Consider the following 22,803-nt stretch of genomic DNA (forward strand, 5'->3'; position numbering starts at 1 on the left):
AAGCTGGAGGGGTATTGGAGGGACATGTTTAGGGTAATTTCGAAGGCAGTACATGCAAGGTTTGAGCCGGGTCCTCTGAAGGCCATATTCGAGGTATCGGGTCGGCCGGGGGTGCAGAGGCAGATGTTTTAGCCTTCGCCTCGTTGATCCCTCGAAGGCAGATCCTGTTGGGGTGGAGGTCAGTTTCGCCACCTTGTGCCCTGGCGTGGTGGGGGGTTCTGTTGGAGAGTTTTTAAACACTAGAGAAGGTGAAGTTTAAGTTGAGGGGAAGGATGGAAAGGTTCTGCAATTCATTGTCTTTATTTATTATGCACTTCCAAGAATTGGATGACATCGAACATTAGGGGGGTGGAGTTGGACTGTGTATGTTGTTGGTGACTATGTATGGGTGGATGGTGGATTCCGGAATCCTTTTCTTTGATCTTTGTATTTAAAATATTGAGGGTTGTTTGGGGGGTTGGTGGGAGGGAGGAATTGTTGACCAGGGGATTGACATTGTATTTGTTACCATTGATTGTTTGTCGATTGGTGTAAATTTGAATGAAAAAGTGAAAAGGAGGAGAAGATTAAAAAATAAGTTGAGAAAGCTATTCAAAACACATTTGGTTTTATTAATAGAGGAAGAAAGTTCAAACTCAAGCGAAGTTGCTAAACCTGCTAAAAGCACTGCTTCAGCCTCAGTTGAATATTGCCTTTATTTCTGGGCACCATGCATTAGGAAGGATGTCAAACTCTTGAAAAAGGTGCAGAGGAGATTTACTAGAATGATCCCAGGGGTGAGGGACTTTAAGTGAAGAAGCTTTTGATAGAGGTGTTCAACCTGTTGAATAATTCTATAGTAAATAGGGAGAAACAGATTCTGGTGGCAGAAGGTTTTATCATCAGAGGACACAGATGTAAGGTATTTAGAAAAGAACCAGAGGAACCATTTTTACACGGCGAGTATGAGGTGGTTGGGAATGTGCTGCATGAAATGTTGGTGGAAGCAGATTCAAAAGACATTTTCAAAAGGGAATGTTTAGGGCCACAGCTGCCTAACAGCGTTGAGGATCGGGGTTCGATCCCAGCCCTGGGCCAATGTCCATGTGGAGTTTGCACATTCTTCCCGTGTCAGTGGGTCTCAACCCAACAACCCAAAGAATTGCAGGGTAGGTGGAATGGCCATGCTAAATTACCCCTTCATTGGAAACATTTTTTAAAAATGTAAACTTATAAATACTTGAAGGGAAAACATTTACAGAATGTCAGTGGCAGAACAGGGGAGTGGGGGAGTGGGATTTATTGGAACACCCGACGCAAGAGCAGTCACAGATTTAATCGAATGAACAACCTCCTTCTGTACTACATAATTTCCATGATATTCTTTGGTAGTTGAATGTACAGTTGTTAAGGACTACAGTACCAGACTAGCAATCCAGAAAAAACAAGTTTAAAATGGCAGATTGAGAATTTGCAATTAATTTTTTAAAAAATGGAAGTAAAAGCTGACGCAACTCTACATTCAGTTGTGCGAAACTGACAAAGAATGACTGCAGACCAAGCAGATCCTCTCACCTTCTGCAGGGCAACTAGGCATGGCTAATAAACAAAAACAGAAAATGCTGGATACTCTCAGCAGGTCTGACAGCATCTGTGGAAAGAGAAGAGAGCTAACGTCCGAGTCTGAAAATGAAAATTGCTTATTGTCACAAGTAGGCTTCAAATGAAGTTAGTGTGTGTGGTAGTACCAGGTATTGCGGTACCTAAGATGCTGATGACCATTGGTTAAACCCAGGAGTTTACCATTGGCTGTTGTTACGTAGCTCCGCCCTGACAGACGAAGTATAAGAAACGGTGCCGTCCCAGCAGCCTTCACTTTCTGTACCGAAGCTGCTGGGGAACAAGTTCTAGTAGATTAAAGCCTTCAGTTATGAAATCACTTGGTCTTGAGTGTAATTGATCGCGCATCACTGTGAAAAGCCCCTAGTCGCCACATTCCGGCACCTGTTCGGGGAGGCTGGTACGGGAATTGAACCGTGCTGCTGGCCTGCCTTGGTCTGCTTTAAAAGCCAGCTATTTAACAGTGGATGGCTTTTGTCAAAGCTATGGCTAATAAATGCAGTGAAGCCCAGCTCCAGGACAGATTATAGAGGGCCTCAACTGTAATTATTTTGTGATAACCTTGCTCAAACAGCCTACATTTTCAAAGATGTTACCATGCCAGTGACCCCCAATAAAGCTTAATTCTTAAGCATGTGTGCCACCACGGGTAACAATAAGACGATTCACAACTCAGTAAAATTTCACTTTGCTTTTGCCCTCTACTGTTCTTCAAAACAAGCAAGAAACAGTGCCTTTCTTCAGTGTTTACAGTAGAAGAGAAACATAAAACAGTTGCACAAGGTCTGAGTCACAAGGAGAAATCTAATCTGCAACTCTTTAATGGTATTTCAAAGGGATTCTTAAAAAACAATTTTTTAGGTAATTTGATTTTTTTCGTTTGGCCATCCTAATCGCTGCTTAAATCTCACCAACCATCAAAACTTATTAGTTCTCATTTTCAGCACAGTACTTTGGTCAAAGTTCAAAGCTGAATTGATCCAAAACACGAGTTCAATATGTGGCTAATTATCATGTAATTACTCTATAATATAAAGGAAAATTTACAGCCAGTATGAAGACAGAAATTTAACTGACAAGTTATGATATTTACTGCAAGGACAGTTTGTTAGCAGGACATAGACCATGGAGATTGTTCTCCACTAACTTAATTCCTGCCTTACAAACAAACATTTAGATTTTAAATGATCGTTGTGTGCAATGCACACTGACGACAGCAAAGGCAATATGATCCAAATGAGAAGGTAATTTCTGAAAAATTCGAAGGATTGAAAGATCATTTCTGAATTGTTGTAAGTTCAGCCCTATTTTCCTGACACTGAAGGAGAATAAAGTATAAATAAAGTGTATCTACACTACCTCGTCATAGAAAAAGTGCTCATAAATCTACATTGGCAGAATCATAGAACGTGATCCAATGGCCACGCCGGGGTCCAACGTGGCTGATAGAATCCGTGAGACCTTGCTCCCCGGATCTACCCGGCTCGCAACGCTCGCAAGGCGTTGCAATGCAAATCCTGCCCATTGTGGACGGGATCACTTTTTTGCCTGCATACTAGAGCGAGACAGCTAGCTTCACGCCAATATGCAGTTTTGCGTGATAACCGAGGCATTGGAATCGATCCCCTTTGTCTCGGAGACCTCGTGCGAGCGCCGTTCACTACTGGTCCCCACAAATGGGGACCAGACGGAATGGCACCCATGGGGGTCTCCAAGGCGATCGGAGGCCCCCAGTTGCATGCCCTTTAGGCAGGTGGTACCCTGGCACTGCTTGTGCCACCCAGGCACCCTGATACTGTCAGGCTGGCAGCCTGGCAGTGCCACCTGGGTGCCGGCCTGGCACTGCCATGGTGCCCAGGAGGCACTGTCAGGGTACTAGGTTGGCACTGCCAAGTTGCCACACTGGCATTTACTGTGTGCTGGGGCTACCATGCATTGCTGCTGATGGGGTATGGGGTCGGGGGGGGGGGGGGGGGGGGGGAAATGGGGACTGCCCCATAATGCATTAGGACTTGGTGGGGGGAGTGGGGTGGGAGGGTCGATGATCACGTCAGGGGCCTCGGAGATTGGGACGCCATTTAGGAATGGCCTCCTGATCTCTCGCTGGACTGAGGAGTTCCAGCGAGCGGAGCTTCACAGTGTAGAAAATGGGGCTATGTGCGTCCTCGGCAGTGCGTTCCCCGCTGAGGTCCCTTATTTAACGTGAGTGGTGTTGCATAGCCATGTGTTTCTCGGTGCTGAGAGCACTGGGAAACACTCAGCTAAAGGTGCTCGCTGGGGGACTTTGTTCCCATTTAGTTGAATCGCGCCCATTAATAGAGCGTCACAACATTCCCTTTTGAAGGCTGCTATTGAATTATAACCACTATCCCATCAGGTAGTGCATTCTAAATCCAAACTACATGTTTACTGTTCTTGCCAATAGCAAATCTGTAGTGTCTGCTTAATGCCTCTTCAACCACTGGAAACAATGGGTGAGGTTCTCTGGCCTCCCTGCAGCTGGTGGTGGGAGGCGGCCCGTCATTGCCCGGCGGAAGGATTCCCTTGCCCTACCTCTGTCATTAGGATTTCCCATTGAATCTACCCCACGCTGCCAGGAAACCCGTGGCGGGTGTGCGCATTCGGTGGGAACAGAAAATCCCGCCGGCATGATCAGCCAGAAGATCTAGCTCAGTGTCTCTTTACTTACATTTTCTAAATCCTACAACTCCTCCATCACATTTCTTTGCCTTTCTGCTTGAAGGAGAAAACACCAGCTTCTCCAGTCTAGGTAACTTCATCCCTGGATTCATTGTAGCAGATATTTCTTCTGCACCTTCTCCAAGGCCTTCACCTGCTTCATTAATTGTGTGCCCAGAGTTGGAATCATTACTCTAACGGAGGTGGAATGAGAATTTTATGTAGGTTTTGTGTTATCTCCTGGCTTTTGTACTCTGTACTTCTGAGCATAATGGCCAAAACTGTACATGGAACCCTTTCCTGACACCTTCAACGACTTATACAAAAACACTCCCAGTCTCTTCGTGCATGCTCTTTAAACTTGCATTGCCTCTCAATTTACAACAATGAATTCCATCAGGCATGTGTCTGATCATTCCACCCATCTGCCTACGGCTTCCTTATGTCTATTATTTTTTCTCACTGTTTATGACACTTCCAGGTTTTGTGTCATCTACTAATTTCAAAGTTATGCCCTATGCTCCCAAATCCAGGTTATTAATATACACTACAAACATCAGTTGTTCTACTATTGGACCCAGGGAAAACCATAAGATTCCCGCCAGTCTGACAAAACCATTCACCACGACTCTCTGCCTTTTATCCTTAATCAAGTTTGTACTCATGCTGTTGCTATCCCTTTCATCCTAGGGGCTTAAATTTTCAAACTTCCACAAAAAGTCTAGTGCGCGCAAATTTCATCAATTCCACTGCCTTCGTTAATCCTCTGTTACCTCATCAAAGTTCACTTGTGCTTTTAAAAATCATGAAATCGGCATTGTGGCTGCTGAAGGAGAGAGAGGGGGTAAGGAAAGTGTCCAACGTGGCCATAGTTTGCCAGCAGCTGTGATGCTGACCCGGGGGCTTCTGCCAGGGCCAAGGGGAGTAGCGGGGGGTGGCCAGGAGCTGGTGCATGGGGTCAGGGTGGACAGGCACAGGATACCATTGCCGCAGCTGGAAAGGCAGCTGCGCATGCCCCCTGGATGAATGGCGATGGAAGTGGTATGGAGAGTATTACGGACCATGGAGGATGGATGAGGACTTGAGATGGGGTTGACTTGGCAAACAGAATCTGAAGGGTGGGTGGGGAGAGGGTGGATGTGGGGCCAGGGCTAGAGGGTCTAACAACTTATAAATAAGTCCCAGGAAACCGAAGTGGGCCAAACAGCCCGTCACTGCACTTGTCTGCACCCGTGCTCGGTTTCTGGGGCTGATGGGCTCAACTCCATTCCATACCTATCCCCACCCCCCAGAGCGAAAACTGCACATTCCAGGGTACTTTCTACAGAGGTGGGGCTGGTGAAGAAATTTCCTGATTTGAGCTCCCACTTTTACAGACAAAATCTAGCCCTTAATGTCAGCATTTTCCGATCACTATGCAGCTTCCGCCCCAAGCTGCACTACTATTCAGGACCCAATGGCCTTTCACCATTACCAGAGAGAATTCATGGATAATAAACTTTGAGAATCATCAGTTGCTGTGTCCTAATAGAAAAAAACCCCCACTGCCCTCCAAAGTCAGAACAACTTTATTCTAAATTTAATCTGGATGCCAAACTTTGAATGGGTTGTGGGGGCAGTGATAAGAGGAATATAAATTAACATTTTACTGCAGTGAGTGACCTGCATTAATGGGCTGAGGTTGTTGTCCTCATCATTCTGGCTCTATTACATACAAAATAACATGTTACGCAGTACTCAATGGCACTCTGTATTTGATAATTATGCTTCTTTTTTTGTGAAAACTAAATTTTGCTTCATCCTTAAGTTATCCCATAAAACCCTCCTTCTTAAAATACATAACATTTCCCCCTTCCAGACATCAAACAAAGAAAAACAGCTAAAAAGAATCACAACTGTTGTACCCATCTAGTTTGCCCGATATCCTTCTTATTGTAATGGAGCCATACAAAACATTTGTGATAAATCTTCAGCATATTAACCATGGAGCCAGTAGGACAGCTGCCGGCTGATCTATCATTGTTATCTGATTTTTAACTCAGCCATTTCATGTATTCATTCTGTTTGAACTGTCTATGCTACAGAATACAAAGTACAAATTTCTGTTGGAGGCTCAGTCTAATTAGCCCTGCTCAGTGTCTCAGTCTTCCCCTCTCTCCTCTCCACTGTTCATACAGCTATGTATTTCCTTGAAACCTTTTCCTTGTTACATTTGCTCCCCTCGTCCCCCCCATGCATCAAATTATCGCAAAGGCAACTGATGCACAGGGAGCATTTTGCCCTGATCGCTTAGTGCCAACAAGCTCCTTGTCCATGGAGGCCTTTGCGTGATGCCAAGCCTTGGCTCAGTCGGCACAGTCTCAAAAGAGTCAAAAGGTTGCGTGTTCAACTCCAATTCCCTAGGCTTGAGCCCATAATCTCGGTTGTTGGAGAAGCTGTATTTTGGAGACGACTTTCAACAAAGACCCCGTCCCTTGTGTGAACATGAAAGACCCCATGGCTTTATTCTTGGAAGAGCATGGACGTACTCCCCAGTGTCCTGGCCAATATTTGTCCCGTTAACCATCATGAAAATAAATTCACTGCTGCATTTCTCGACACTACTTAATATTCCCTTGCCTTGGATGCACCATGCATTGGAGCTTTGGGAGGTTACAGAAGGCACTCCATAAATGCAAGATTTTCTTCATGTTGTGATCAAACTCTTAACTGTAATCAACTGGACATCTTTCCAGGAGGTGAGACTGGAAGGCACAGTGCAGTCATGAGGAGCAAGATTCTTCTTCTCAGGATATTGAGGCACTCTATCAACATTCTGCCTCAAATTTGTTAATGGCAGAGACCCTCCCACTAATGAATCTACCTTGTGAGCAACTGAGAAATGCAAACATCCTGTTCCGAATCCCTAGTTTCAGTTGAATTATTTGTTTCACAAAGTCGTGATAGATGTGTGAAAAATCAATTGGTGCATCCAAGGTTACGAATAGAGGAGTAGTAGTAGGTTTTTCAGCCCTTCAAGCCCTCTCCACCATTCAATGGCTGATCTTCTACTTCAACACCATTCCATCACTATCTCCATATCGCTTTCATGTTTTTAATATGCAGAAATCTATAAATCTCAGTCTTGAACCTACTCAGTGACTGAGCCCCCACAATCCTCTCGCGCAGAGAGTTCCAAAGATTCGCCACCCGCTGAGTGCAGGGATGCCTCCTCTCTCAGCCTTAAATGGCCTGCCCCTCATTCTGAGGCTGTGACCCAGACTGTGTTCCCGGTTAGGGAAAAGAAATATAAAACCACCGGGACAGTAACATTTTGAAGCAATTCCATAACCTCTGCCTGAATGTACATGTAGGAAAATGCAGGGTCAGGCTCAGTTGCACTGTATTCCTGCTGCCTTGGCAAGGTTAAGTAATCTGCCAGCACTCATTGTCAAGACTCAAATGAATAATGGCCACTTGAGCAAAGTACCAAAGGATGCCTGCGCTCCAAAGAGATGGAGGAAGGGAAACAGGTTGGTTACTGAGGAGTTAAAAAAAACTCTTAGGAATGTGGTATGGAACACAAGACCTATTAGTTTATTAGACAGAGCTTACCATAAAATGTAATCAACAGAGGATACTTCTTCAGTACCAGCCTAGTGCAATAAATGCAATCAATCACTTCAGCCATAGTTCATTCCTGCAATTCACTTCTACCTTAAATCGTCTGCACATGGGTTTATAAGGATTCAGTGGGTAAATGCGTTCATTGTATGTTCTTGAATGTAACTGTGGACTGGGGCGGGTCCACATCACACCTTTGGTGCACATAAGTCAATGAATGTCAGCTTGCACCAGTGATAACATTTCACTTGAGCTGTGGGGATTGACCTGCAAAGCGTGCAAATTGGCACCAGGTCTGAAATGAATTGGGATTAGAAGTGAAGTCTCCATGGCCAAATAGCTGGGTAGCATTCCATTTTGTACACCTAGTGAGAAATGGTTTGAGAGTGAGACATCGGAGGATTGTCAGTATGTATGGCATGTCAGTCCAGTGCGAGGTAAAGGGAGAAAAACTCGAGAGGGGTGGATAACGGAAGGAAAACGGACTCCCCGAACACTGCAACTTTACACGACATGCCCAACCTCTGTCTTTTTCCTATGCAGTTCAATTAAGACCAAAAAGAAAGCAAACTAGGTTTCATCCTGACCCTCATTCATTGGAGTACAACATTACCATGTTCGGGAATGTTGCCATCAACAACCAGGTCTTCCAAGATAAACAGCACCAGTGTTTGAAGTAAAAGTTGATACGATCTTCAAAGTAATTAGCAAACCTTGGATGGACCACAAGACAAAATTTCATTTTGAACGCCTGATATGCAATAAGCGATACAGGGAAAGAATAGTCTCCCTGATCCTTTACACCTGCAGACCCACAGGTTTGGCAAAATAAACATTGACTAATCAGCACTCATTAATAAAAGCTTGCCTTTCCAGATATCAAGTCATTTCTATATTGCGCAGCAGTATTTTGAACAGACTATTAGAGAATATATTGCTCACCCAAGGAGATTTGAACTGTATAACCCAAATTTGGGAAAGTAATTACCTTTTGTGAGTCCCAGACAGGAAAGCTTCCTTGGATTCTTGATCAATCTTTGCTGTGAATCAAAAAGGCAGCAATTAATGACACGGTCAAGAGTCAACTCTAAATACTTTCAAACATGAGTAACTAATTAAATCGGTTGTTATTTTTTAATCTAAATTTAAAAATTAATCTGGAGTCAACTCTGGCCGAAATAAAATCAATGAGAGGGGGGAGGAAACAAACTTTCCCGCCCTGGATCTTTAACATTTTTGAGGCTTAATTATGAAGCACAAGTTTAAAATACCCTGTACAAATGTGACATTTTATGATATTTGAGAAGGAGAAGGAATCCAATGGGAAAGATGGCTGCTTCCTGCATTCACTGAACAATTGATACTTCAGGAGCGAACTGGAAGTTTGAATAAAGGTTAACCTAGAAATGTAGGAATACACTGATGTGTTTTCCTAGAAATATCAATTGCTTTCAATACAAGGAAAACAAACCACAATTGGAATGTCAAACTGGACTTTATTTTGTCCTATCGATGTTTGCCAAATTGTACTCATTCGGGTTCATTAACATTAACTTCGTTCCAACTCGAATCCCAGGTTTCACAGCAGCCCAGACAAATATGATGAGGGTTTCTAGTTTCTTGGATTCTTTGTAGGGTCCAAAGTCAAAACAATTCGAAGCAGTCACATACTGGCAAAAAGTAGCTATGTGCACACAGTGCAAAATTGCTCAGAATTCAGAACTAAATAGCTCTCAGAATGCTGCAAGGACTGCTTCTGTCTTTAGCAGAGAATTCATCCTGGAATGATAATCAAATAAAATGCGGTAGAATGATCTTTATTCTAATTACTGGTTCTGCATTCCCAGCTTTTTGAAAAATCAATGTTGGCAATAAACGGCACAAACGGGAAACTCAGATTTGCATCTCATGGAATCATAGGATCCCTACGGCGCACGAGGCGACCATTCGGTCCATCGAGTCTGCAACGAACCTCCGTAAGAGCACCCTACCCAGGCCCAATCCCCTGGCCCTGTCCCATATTGCCGCCAACCTTTAGACACGAAGGGGCAATTTATCGTGGCCAATCCACCTAACCTGCACATCTTTGGGCTTTGGGAGGAACCCAGAGCACCCGGAGGAAACCCATGCAGACGCGGGGAGAATGTGCAAACTCCACACAAGACAGTCAGCCACGGTCAGAATCGAACCCATGTCCCTGTTGCTGTGAGACAGCAGTGCTACCCACTGTGCCACCATGTCGCATGCCCCAACTGGTGGGAGAATCGCAGCAGATCATGCTGGATGCCTCAGGATGGGAATTTATTGCCAGTAGTTGCCCATTTCCTATTGCGCAGGAAAAATAGAAAAAAATCTCCATTAACTTCTGCACAGTGGGGAAACATTTATGAGTTGCTGATGGTCTTAAATGCATCCCTGTATAAATTACTTCATTTTCAACGGGAAGCGAAGGGACAACCGTATTTGTTATAGAAGGAGCAAAATAGGATATTTATTTTCTCTGGCTTGGCGAGAAAATAAAAAACAGGTTCTCTAGCCTTTCCATATTAAAGAAGTCTTTCATCTCTGATTGCCGTTTTAGTAAATCTTCTCTGCAGCCTCTCTAAAGGTCCTTCTCAGGATTGAACACAAAATTCCAACTGAGGTCCAATCAGTGTTTTCGAAGATTTATCATACCTTCCTTACTTTTGTTTTGGTCATGTTATTAATAAAGCCAAGGATTCCAACTGCTTTTTAACACCCTTCTCCTCCTATGTCAAAGTCTTGGTGTATGTACGCCTTCAGGTTTTTTCTGTCCCCGAACCCCATTTGAGGTTGCACCATTTAGGTTACATTTTCGCTCCTCATTCCCCCAATAAAAACGCATCACTTCATACATCTCCATCTTAAACGGTGTCTGCTTATCATGTGTTTCAAAAACACATGAAACATTGTTCAGAATGGCTTTATTCAAAAGGGACAGGCGTGCACTTCAATTGGCACAGGAACCACAGTTTGTGGTGGGTGGAGGGGAAGGATGTGGGGGCGGCTCATTTGTGAGGTTGGTGAGTTTAAACCAAACTGGCTAGTGGACGAGTCATCAAGTAGAAAAGAAAAGTAAAATGCAGAAGGGAGAGAGTGTTTTGGAGAGTCCGGGAGTGGAAATATTACCATATTAGACAGGAACAGACCAGGGAGGACGACAAGGAATACAAGGATAGGGTTAGAGTGCATGTATGCACATACAAAAAGTGTACTGAATAAAGTTATTGAATTAGAAGTAAAAATAGCCATGTGATGTAATGGAAATAATAGAAAGGTGGCTTAAAAATGGTGCTTAATATTCACAGATTTGAAATGTTCAGAAAAGATAGGGAAAGAAAAAAGGGAAGTGGGTGGCAGGACGATTAGGGAAGACTGTGTAGTGTTGTAAAGGGAGATGTAATGGAGGCAGCAAGGAAAAATCCATATGGCTTGGGTTGAGAAGCAAAAAAAAAAGCTATTAGGGGAATTCTATAGGCCTTGAATTAGTGTGAGAAGGAAAAGAAAATCTGTAAGGGCCTCACAGAGATATGCAAGGACTATTAAATGATGATATTGGGGACTTCAAATGTAGTACAGCACAGAAGGAGGCTATACAGCACCTTGTGTCTGTGCTGGTTCTCTGAAGAAGCAATTCAACTCATGCCGCGTCTTCACCTTCTCCTTATAGGACTGTACATTCATCCTTTTCAGATAGTAATTACATTGCCTTTTAAATGATTGAACCTGCCTCTACCACATACTCGCGCAGTATATTCCAGACCATAACCACTTGTCGCGTGAAAATCTTTTTTCCTCATGTCATCATTGCTTCTTTTGCCAAATACCTTAAATCTGTGCTGCCTGGTTCTGGATTCTTCTTTTAATATCAACAGTTGCTCTCTATCTATTCTGTCCAGACTCCTCGTGATTGTGATTACCGCTAACAAATCTCCTCTTGATCTTTCTTCCCCAAACAGTCTCAACTTCTTCGACCTGTACGTAATTGAAATTCTTCTCCCCTTAGACCATTCATGTGAATCTTTTCCACATCTTGTCCGGTGCCTTCATGGGTGAGATTCGCCGGCCGTTCACTGGCAGCGGGATTCTCTGGTCCCACCAGCAGCTCATCCCCATGGCCTGGGGTTGCTCTAATGGGAAATCCCATTGACAAGCGGCGAGAGTAGAGAATCCCACTGTCAGCGAACGGTGCACCAAATTCCCCATCCTCGCTAGCAGTGGTAACGGGGGTGGACTCGCAACCGAGAATTCCGGCCGACATCATTCCCACAGTGTGGCTCCCAGCAATGGACTCAACACTTCGGTTGAGGTCAAATCAGTGTTCAACACAAGTTTGAAATAACTTCCTTGGTTTTGTACTCTACACTTCAAATATTTTAAAGAAACACTAAATTTTTCCTTGCAGCTTGGCAGCATAGACATTAATGGCTGGGAGAACCTGGCGGCCGATTGTTCAAAATGGGAACAATTTATCCATCACGTTGCATCACGCTTCGAATGCCTTAACGATGAATCAGAGTGGCGGCAAAGGAGAAAAGAGGAATAAGCAAATCCTATACTCCGGATCACACCATCATGTGGGGCATGCTACTCCCATGTGCCCAAAGATCAGTTGTTCGAGAATCGGCCTGTTCAGTCGCATGATGACCCATGCCAGGAACCTCTGACAGAGTAGACATCACGGCTGACAACACTGTTAATAAAGCCTAGGATACTGTTTGTTTAATTAGCCACTCTCTCAAACTGTTCTGCCACCTTCAATCAGTTCTGCACATTTAAAACCCAATCTCACTGTTCCTGCACCCCGTTTAGAACCTTGTATTTTATATCGTCTCTCTGCATTCCTTCTACCAAAATGAATCACTTCACACTCCTCTGTATTAAATTGCATTTTTCGCTTGTCAACCCATTCCACCAACCTGTCTAAGTCCTTTTGAAGTTCTGCACTACCTTCACATTTTGTATTGTAAGCACATTGCGACCTGTACACCAAAGTTTAGGTCATTAATGTATATCCACAATCATCACACCTACATATTACTTGTGCTTGTGACGATGGATGCTACACATATGGGAGCCAGCCTGTTGGCAGGGATGAGTGTTGTGGCCTGCTCTTCACTTACTGCCTCAATCACGCATTGTACGTTGGTGACTTGCATTTGGACCAGGCTGCAGACCACCTGGAGGGCCAATGTTCCGTGGATCACACTTTACGAAGCATTGCTGCAAAGCAGTAAATTTAGTCTAGCACAAGGCCTTAGGCTGATGTGGAACCAACTAATACAGCTGTGGTCAGCTATCTATCGATGTCATATCCAACATGCAAGCATAGTCTCCAGCATTTGTATCAGAACTTGGAATGATTTTTTAAAGGAATTTTAATGGGGAATGCAGCCTGCGCCGACCATCTAAACTAAAATCTACATTTCCAGGGTCCGTATCTGTCTATTTCCATCCATGAATTTGTCAAGATACCCCTTAAATGTCACTATCGTCCCTGCTTCCACCTCTCCCTCCGGCAGTGAGTTCCAGGCACCCATTACCCTTTGTGTAGTCAGCATGTAGAAGATTTAGCCTACTGGCACAATATACACTGAAAGGTTAGATTTACAACACTTACGGGGCTGAAATCAAAGAGGAATCACCTGAGCGTGGGCCCTGATGGGAGGCAGAAGCTCTCCCCAGCATGGAAACAACATCACTTCATTGGTGTCTCATCAAAAACAATGCTTTCCTTCCCATTAATTCTGACGGGTTTGTTAGCAGTAGCAAGTGAAACCTAGTGAGGTAGGATTGGTAGATGGTCTGCAGGTCACTTGCCTTGCCCAAGTAGTACATGGTTGGAGAACCACTGCTTTAAAGACAAGGTGCCTTGGACTGAATGACTTTGGAATGCTATGATGCAATTGCTGCATCACATGACAACACAAATCACCTTATAGATGGGACTAAGTAAATATTGTTATAGAATTGAATTAAAAAGAGATGCACATTGTTTAAAGACTCTAGCGCTGATTTTCCATTTTGTTAGTGGGGTGAATGCTGAATTCTGTCCACCAGGTACCAATTTATTTTGTTTGCATGTGGGTGAGGAGATACCGTCAGACTAGTGAAATTAAACATTCAGTCAGCGATAAAAGAAATATCTCCAACTACTGCACGGGATTTGCTGGATTTCCACCTAGTGGATCACTTGGTATTGCAATACTGAGTAAATTTTAGGAGCAAATACCGGTCTGTGTGGCATTTTTCCTTTGAACTCCTTGCCCTCATAACTTGGTTTGCACAGATAGCTAGGCAGTGCAAATGTTTACCTTGAAATGATCAATTTGGAGAATTGCATTTGTAAAGGTGCCAGAGGTGTCTCACTTGTGCACCATTTCCTTAGAATCACAAACATCAAGCCCGAGTCCAGACACTTGAGATATATTCTAGGCTGATGTTTCAGTACACTACTGAGGGTGTTCCGTATTGTCAGGCATGCTGGGCTGCATTTTCTGTTTCAGAGGCTAAGTGCCGGCCCGAATGGAGAATCCATGGGACATTTACCAGGGAAAAGTTGGCAGCAACCCCTCACCGATTCCGGGACCGGTGAGGGGCTAGCAGCGGCGCCAGGTGAAACTTCCACGCCAAAAATGGGTGGGTCCCTGGTCGCGCATGTGCACGGCTGACGACCTGCAGCGGTCGCGCCGTACAACATGGCGCCGGTCGTGCGTGTAACCAACCCGTCATCCGTGACCCCCACAGGCCACCCCCTAGCCATCCCTCACTAGTACCCCCAGCCCTTGCGGAAGCCCTCCCCCGGGCAACAGCATGGATCCCGGCCGAGTGCAGCGGCGCTGGACACAGTCCACAGCCGTCACACCGGGTTCCCAACCGAGGAGACCACACATGTCCTGTGCCGTCGGAACTCAGCCCATCGGGGACGGAGCATCGCGGGAGGGCCGGCTAATGACACGCCAATGCCTTTGCAATGCCGCGCAGTGTGCGACGTGATGACGCCATTTATGAGGGGCCGGAGCATGGCAGACCGGCATCAAACCACGCCGGCCCCAATTTGGGCTTCGGAGTCGATTCTCTGCCTGATCACCAATTACGATATCGCCGTGGGCAATGGAGAATCCCGCCCTCTGTCTTTCCTTGAAATGTTAAACAGGTGACTGGGCTATTGGGGTCAGGCAACAATTAAAGAGAAAAAAAAGACAGATTTGCATTTATATAGCACCTATCACATTCTCAGGATATCCCAAAGTGCTTTACAATAAGTAAAGTAGCTTTGAACTGTAGTTTTAAGATATGTGCATATGTGCAGGTCCCACAAATAGCGTTGAACATATCACCCATTTTAGGTACTGACTGAGGAGTGAATGTTGGCTGGGTCATAGAATCATATAATCGGGGCAGACGGTGGTGCAGTGATTAGCACTGCTTCCTCACGGCGTCGAGGTCCCAGGATGATCCGGCTCTGGGTCACTGTCCGTGTGGAGTTTGCATATTCTCCCCGTGTTTGCGTGGGTTTCACCCCCACAACCCAAAGATGTGCAGGGTAGGTGGACTGGCCACGCTAAATTGCCCCTTAATTTGAAAAAATGAATTGAGAACTCTAAATTTATTTAAAAAAAATAGAATCATAGAATCCCTGCAGTGCAGAAGGTACCAATTTAGCCAATCAAGTCTGCACCAATCCTTCAAATGAGCAGTCTGCCCATTTACGAGTGTCAACCTTGCCCTATCCCCGCAATTCCAGAATCTAACCAACACATCCCTGGATATTAAAGCGAAATTTTAGTATGGCCAATCCACCTAATCCACACATCATTGGACTGTAGAAGGAAACCGGAGCACCCGGAGGAAACCCATGCAGACACAGGGAGAACGTACAAACTTCACAAAGTCCATCACCTGAGGCCAGAATTCAAACTGGGTTCCTGACGCTGTGAGGATTGGATTTGGATTTTGTTTGTCACGTGTACCGAGGTACAGTGAAAAGTACTTTTCTGCGAACAGCTCAACAGATCATTAAGTACATGAAAAGAAAAGGAAATAAAAGAAAATACATAATAGGGCAACACAAGGTACACAATGTAACTACATAAACACCGGCATCGGGTGAAGCATACAGGGTGTAGTGTTAATGAGGTCAGTCCATAAGAGGGTCATTTAGGAGTCTGGTAACAGTGGTGAAGAAGCTGTTTGTGAGACTGTTCGTGCATGCTCTCAGACTTTTCTATCTCCTGCCTGATGGAAGAAGTTGGAAGAGTGAGTAAGCCGGGTGGGAGGGGTCTTTGCTTATGCTGCCTGCTTTCCACAGGCAGTAGGAGCTGTAGATGGAGTCAATGGTTGGGAGGCAGGTTTGTGTGATGGACTGGGCTGTGTTCACGACTCTCTGAAGTTTATTGCGGTCTTGGGCCGAGCAGTTGCCATACCAGGCTGTGATGCAGCCAGATAGGATGCTTTCTATGGTGCATCAGTAAAAGTTGGCAAGAGTCAGTGTGGCCATGCCGAATTTCCATAGTTTCCTGAGGAAGTATAGGCGCTGTTGTGTTTCCTTGGTGGTAACGTTGAGCTGTGAAGACCAGGACACATTGATTTTTGGAGATGTGTACCCCATGGAATTTGAAACTGCTAACCATCACCATCTTGGCCCCATTGAGGCAGCAGTGCTAACTACTGTGCTGCCTTGCTACCCCGTTCTCCATCAGGAGAACTCCTTTGATCTCTGAACCAAAGATACCATGGCATTTATCATAGAGCGAGAGCTCATCTGGTGGCCTGGCCCACATTATTCCTTCGACAACAAAAAAAAAAGATAGTTGGTTATGAATCTCATTGTTGTTTTGGGGACCCCTGCTCAGTAAACGATTTGCTACGGTGTTTACCTATATTATAATATTGATGGCATTTCAAAAGTGATCCAATAAGTGAGAGAACACGAAAGGCATTATGTTAATGAAAACCCTTCTCCTTTTGTCCAAAATGCATCCAATTAACAAAAGATTCTTCCCCATTGACCGCGCGTTAGAGGCAATCCATTAAGTCAGGAAATTTTAAAACAAAGCAAAAGCAAATTTGCCAGTGGTTCATATGATGATGAATTCCTCACGGTTAAAATCTAAAAGCAGTAAGAGTCTGAGATTTCTGTTTGAGTTTCCCTTTGTTTATGGAACACAAAAGAAAATTCTGGATCACTCAGCAGAGGTACAGTTTTACTTGCGCTTGTGAAAGAAACTCAATCACCACCGACAAAAAAAAAAGGATTATTTATAGAGGGGTTGATCCTTTAAAATTTCACAGCTAGTCAGATAATCTGTCAGCTCGGGTAGTTTGGTTTAAGTTGGAGACAGACCTTCAGATCGTCAACTGCAGCAAACAACACTAAGTGACCTTCAAGGCTAGCCAGAGCACTGAGCTATGCAGGTAAGAATTGAGAAGATGAATGAAACAGTGATACAATCAATAACAACGAAACATGAAAATGATGAAGAATCCAGTATAAGAAAAGGAGAAAGGATCCATTATAACAACACAACTTGAAGCTTCATCAGTTTTAAAGAGAGATGAAGGCTTGATGGGAAAGAAACCTGGTAATAATAATAATCTTTAATAATAGTAATCTTTATTGTCACAAATAGGCTTACTTTAACACTGCAATGAAGTTACTGTGAAAATCCCCTAGTCACCACATCCAGGTGCCTGTTCAGGTACACAGAGGGAGAATTCAGAATGTCCAAATTACCGAACAAGCACATCTTCGGGACTTGTGGGAGGAAACCGGAGCACCCGGAGGAAACACACACAGACACGGGGAGAACGTGCAGACTCCGCACAGATAGTGACCCAAGCTGGGAATCGAACCTGGGACTCTGGCACTGTGAAGCAACAGTGCTAACCACTATGCTACTGTGGTATATATAGATTGGACTTCTTTCAAACAATGTCAAAAAATAAGTCTGGATTAGAAAGTTGGTTGATGGTCTACAACTTCATCTGATTTGTTCCACTTCGATTTCATTTGGGAAAAAATTAATTGATTTTACGCGGTTTTTACTAGATGAAACACCAAAATTTAGATTTAGCGAAACGCCGGTTATCAAAAATATGCTAATTTATTTCCATGATAAATTGGTCCAGGACATAGCCATTCATTAAGTGAGTGTGGTCCAAACATCTTCTGGTTTCCATCAAGCCATGGACTAAATATAGGTAAACATACTTCACAACTCAGCTTGCTCGATATTGGTAGGCACTGGGTCCCCAAGTTTTATCATTGTTGAACCTTGGACTGATAATACTCTTCGCTTTTCCCCACAATGAGCAGGTTCTTCATGCAAAACCACTTAACAGCACTTTTTTGACATGATGGATATAGCTGCCGACACCTTACCCAGAGCAAAGGTGACTCAATTTTAGACATGAACAAGGGGCGAAGCACAGGTATAACCCAAAAGACGTCTCTAACCAACCATACAAATAAAATTCACTGACTGTGCAAACCAATACAGGTTGCTGGAGAGTAATGATTTTAAACCAGAAAAGATTTAAGAATATAATGAAGATCTACAGATTTGAAAGATTACAGCCCAAATTTACTCAAGAGACGAGGAGCTGTAATTAATGAAGGACTTTCCACTGGCCAAAGAGCAGTTTGAGCACCCCCCCCCCCCTGAATTAAGGGCTAGTCACTTAATCAGGCAGAGGGGGGGCCTCTCAGGATCAAAGATCCCAGGGGGCAGAATTCCCAGTCACCAAGAGTTATCAGTCAGAGGCCTGCCCCACCTGCTGCTAGGCTAACACCAATGGTGGTGGAATGAGGGCCTTAAGTGGGCATTAATTGCAGGGCAAGAAAATCATTCACAGGCCTTCCTGCCACTGACTTAATTGGGGCTGACACAGGAAGATGGAAGATGCAGGATGCCCCCCCCCACCTCACACCAAACTCACCATGGAGGGTGGTCATTAAATTCAGCCCAGGGTATAAAAGTTTCAGAGTCAAATTTGAATAAAAATTAATTTCTATGAAGATCCGCTCATTAAATAATATACCTTTCATTACTGCTTCATCTCATGTGTCCTCCCCAAATGGAAATCCATCTTCTGAGGAAAGTGTTAATAGTTAGTAACATTCAAGGGCGTCAACCAATCTCCAGTCTGTGATAGCTCTTTGCCCTATCCAAACAACAGAGGCCGCTGTGCAAGGATGTTTAACCACAAAGGCTGTGTGGCACCCCACGAGTACATGCAGACAACGGCTGTACTTGGCAGTACTCAGTTATTGGCAACGAACCTGGAACACTACTTGAAACTGGGTCTTCCTGATGGGATGCCGAGACTTTTCCCAGTTGATTGCCTATTCCAGACTGGGAACAGAGAAACCGTTTCAACTTCTTCCCATGAAGATTCCAGTATCAGCATTGCGGAAGGCAAATTATCCAGGGATAGGGTTACAAGGAGGCTTTTGAGCTTTATAAAGGCCAGAATGTGAAAGCCATCCTAAGGGTGTCAAGTACCTTGCAGCCAATTCATTCCAGCCATGTTGCATTGAAAAAAAACTTCTTGTGGAACTCTTTTGAGCTGGCAGTGACTTCAATGTTGCATAGTTGCCACAAACGGGTCATTAATCTTGCTGAACCACTTGACTGATTTCCGGCACAGCAACGCATGCTGAATGATTAGATTCGGTGAGCCAAAACCCCCATGAATTCTGGATCCAATAAGCATCAGCAGGAAAACAGTATTCCTAGCCACAAATAGCCTTATCCAAAAATAAAAATTTGAGTTTATTTGCATTGCATCTCCTTTCTCTGTATGCCTTCAAGCATCCCCGGGGAAACACTTGAATACTGCAGTATTGTGAACGCAAGTCTCATGCCATCCACCCGTGTGAATTCATTGGGGGTCTCCTGACTACATCCTTTTCCTTTAGTTGTGGGACGCCATGTTGTCAGCATAGTTACTGTTTAGAGGAAGGATAGCACCTGGCAGAGACAATACTCTTTTTGCTTCCTGATTGGAACTTCTCCCCTGGCCAAACTCCTTATGGAATCATGTGGGCACTATCCCCAAGCCTAGGCTTGGATTTGAACCTTAGCTGCCACGCTAAGAATGGCCTAAATACTTGTCTGGCGAGTGTTCAATTTTTCCAGAGTGATCACTGCTTGCTCCTGCAAGTGGCACGAGATCAAAGGAGGAACCTTCACCATTCCATAATGCAAACACCACTGCCTGGTTGGCCAAACAGCAACCACAGCTTATGTATTAACGTAATGAAACATCCCAAGGCACTTTCACCAGGTTACATTACATGACATCAACTCACAACAGTTTGGTCGGAGGTAGGCTTTAAGGAGTATCTTAAAGGAGAAATGTGAGGTAGTGAGGAAGAGAGGTGTTGGAAAGGAATTCCAGAGCTTGGTGTGTAAAGGGTTAACATCAGAAATGTACACGGTGCTGATGTAATGACGATGTCAGATCACATGTCTGAGAGAGAGAGAGAGAGAGAGAGAGAGAGAGAGATCCAGATCGAGATCAGGAGGGAGAACATAGGAACCAGATCATTCAGCCCCTCGAGCCTGTCTCGCCATTCAATAATATCATGTCTGATCTGTGACCTTACTCCTTTAGCCTTTGGCCCATATCCCATAGTACCTTTGTGTTACAAAAATCTATCTATCTCAGATTTAAAATTAACAACTGACCGAGTTGTGGGAGAGAGCTACAACCCTCTATGACCCTTTGATGTGTAGTGCTTCCCAACATCTCTCCTGAATGGCCTGGCCCTAATTTCTAGACTACGCCCCCTAGTGCTAAAATCTCCAACCAGCGGAAACCATTTATCTTTATCTACCCTGACCTTTCCGGCTAGCATCGTGAAGACTTTGATCAGATCGTCCCTTAAACTTCTAAATTCTAGAGAAAACAGGCCTAATTTGTATAATCCCTCCTCATAGCTTAACCCTGAAGTCCAGGTGTCAAGAAGCTCCAACTTCGTGAAGAGATCCAAATGCGTAATTACTTGCTGGAAATAAAGAGCAACTATAGCCTCGAGCCTCAGACTTTGGAAGAATAGACAATTCCCTAAAACACCTGTCAACAAAACAAAACACTTGGTGCAAGGCAGTCACAAATAGTGGCACAATTATAATTGGCGATGCACAAAAGGCCCAAATTAAAGGTGTGCAGATAGCTCAGAGAGTAGTGGGCCTGAAGGAGATTATAGAGATAGGGTGGGGCAAGGCCATGGAGGGGTTTGAAAGTGAGGATGAAAATGTGAAAAGTCAAGATATTGCCGGAACCAATGTAGGTCAGCAAGCATAGGGGAGAGAGGGGAAAGACAATAACTATGAGTTAAGATATGGGCAGCCCCAAATTGGATTACTTCAAGTTTAAAGAGGATGGCATGTTGGAGACTGTTGATTATATTAAGGTATCCACTAGTATTTGCTCAACCAAATATGCTATCTGGTCCATGTTATCCATAATGGCTTCTATCCATTGGCAAGGTGAATGCTTTGCCAGCATCAATTTTAGTGTCAGCTGTTTCCAGAATTGACCCAGTGGACTTGGCATGAAGCATCAACATCTGAAGTGTTCGTCTCGCAGAGAAGTCTGTTGCCTCCCGCTCGTTTTGGGACCAAATCTTTCTTGGACATCACTCTCGGATTTTGCTGCAACAGATTCACTTGCACGATTTTGGGGGACAGAATGGGAAAACTTTGCCTGGTGAATACATGCAGAAAGTGGGATGTGGTTCAGTTGCTTGTGTGTGGATTCCTCTTCTTCAGTGAATGCAAGTACTAATCCACGCTGTGCTAAGTATTGAAATTCACTTGCTAAGACATTAGTTTGGAGCTTGCAATGGACGATATCAAAGCCAAAGACCTATTGTGTGGGAATTGATCAACTTGGTGGCCAAAGCACACCCTAATCATCAGCACTGATATCAGCGGACAGTGGTTCAGTCTCCAAATCCAGATGTCGAGTTGCACCTCATGGGCAGATACAGTAATTGGCTGTAGGGTGTCCCCAACATCCTTCCCATTTATGTTGATTAGTAAATTTTCCCTTTGTAGGATAAAGGGATTACCATTCTACTTGATGGTTAAGTGAGTGAGGGAACGCCAGTTTGCTTGCCATAGGCATCACCATCCTCATTGTTTGCATCTCATTCCACCTCCACACAATAGGCCATCATTCAAAACATAGCGTGGACTGCTCCCCCCCCCCCCCCCCACCCCCACCTAGCCCCCCCCCCCCCCACCCCCACCTAGCCCCCCCCCCCCCCACCAAACAAGTCCAGCAAGTGAAGGATGGAATGAAATGGACAGAAGACCCTGGAGTTAGTTTTGAGGGCACAGGACAGGCAGAATCCAGGATATACAACAAGCCTCAAGGTCAAATAAAGCAGCACCTGTATTGGGCATTTAACTGATGCAAGGACAGAGTGATGATTAGGTCAAATCAAAGATCCAAGAATACTCTTCAGGATTGGATTGTGCCTGAAGGGGTAGAGCAAGTACAAATGTACGAAACAGTTTTTGACTGCGAGGCACCATGGGACATTTTACTATGTTACAGGCACTCTAGGAATGTAAGTTGCTGTTGTGAACTGCTTCCAGAAATCAGTTATAGTAGATTACCCGTGATTTATGAATAAGTTTTCTTTAATGCTACCAATTACGTGGATTGCATTTTACATGCAATTTCTGGAAACTACATTGATAGGAACAGGAGTGGACCATTGAGCCTCCCGCGACTGACTGCCATTCAATTGGATCATGCAATCTAACTTCACCTCCCTTCTTCATAACCCTTATATTTTGTTAACCCATTACAGAGACCTGGTTGAGGGAAGGGCAGGATCGGCAGCTAAACGTTCCAGGATTTAGATGTTTCAGGCGGGAT

The 22,803-nt window shown here is 44.4% G+C and overlaps 1 protein-coding gene across 1 annotated transcript in view; it reads right to left on the reverse strand.

The window, feature by feature from the left end:
• LOC140426604 (formin-2-like) overlaps positions 1-22,803 on the reverse strand; it is a 594,930-nt gene that overhangs the window by 100,679 nt on the left and 471,448 nt on the right. Inside the window, exon 15 of the mRNA XM_072511575.1 lies at positions 8,870-8,921. Within this exon, the coding sequence (XP_072367676.1) occupies positions 8,870-8,921 (52 nt within the window). The remainder of the gene's footprint in view (positions 1-8,869; positions 8,922-22,803) is intronic.

Source organism: Scyliorhinus torazame, chromosome 1 (assembly GCF_047496885.1).
Source record: "Scyliorhinus torazame isolate Kashiwa2021f chromosome 1, sScyTor2.1, whole genome shotgun sequence".
Taxonomy (NCBI): Eukaryota; Metazoa; Chordata; class Chondrichthyes; order Carcharhiniformes; family Scyliorhinidae; genus Scyliorhinus; species Scyliorhinus torazame.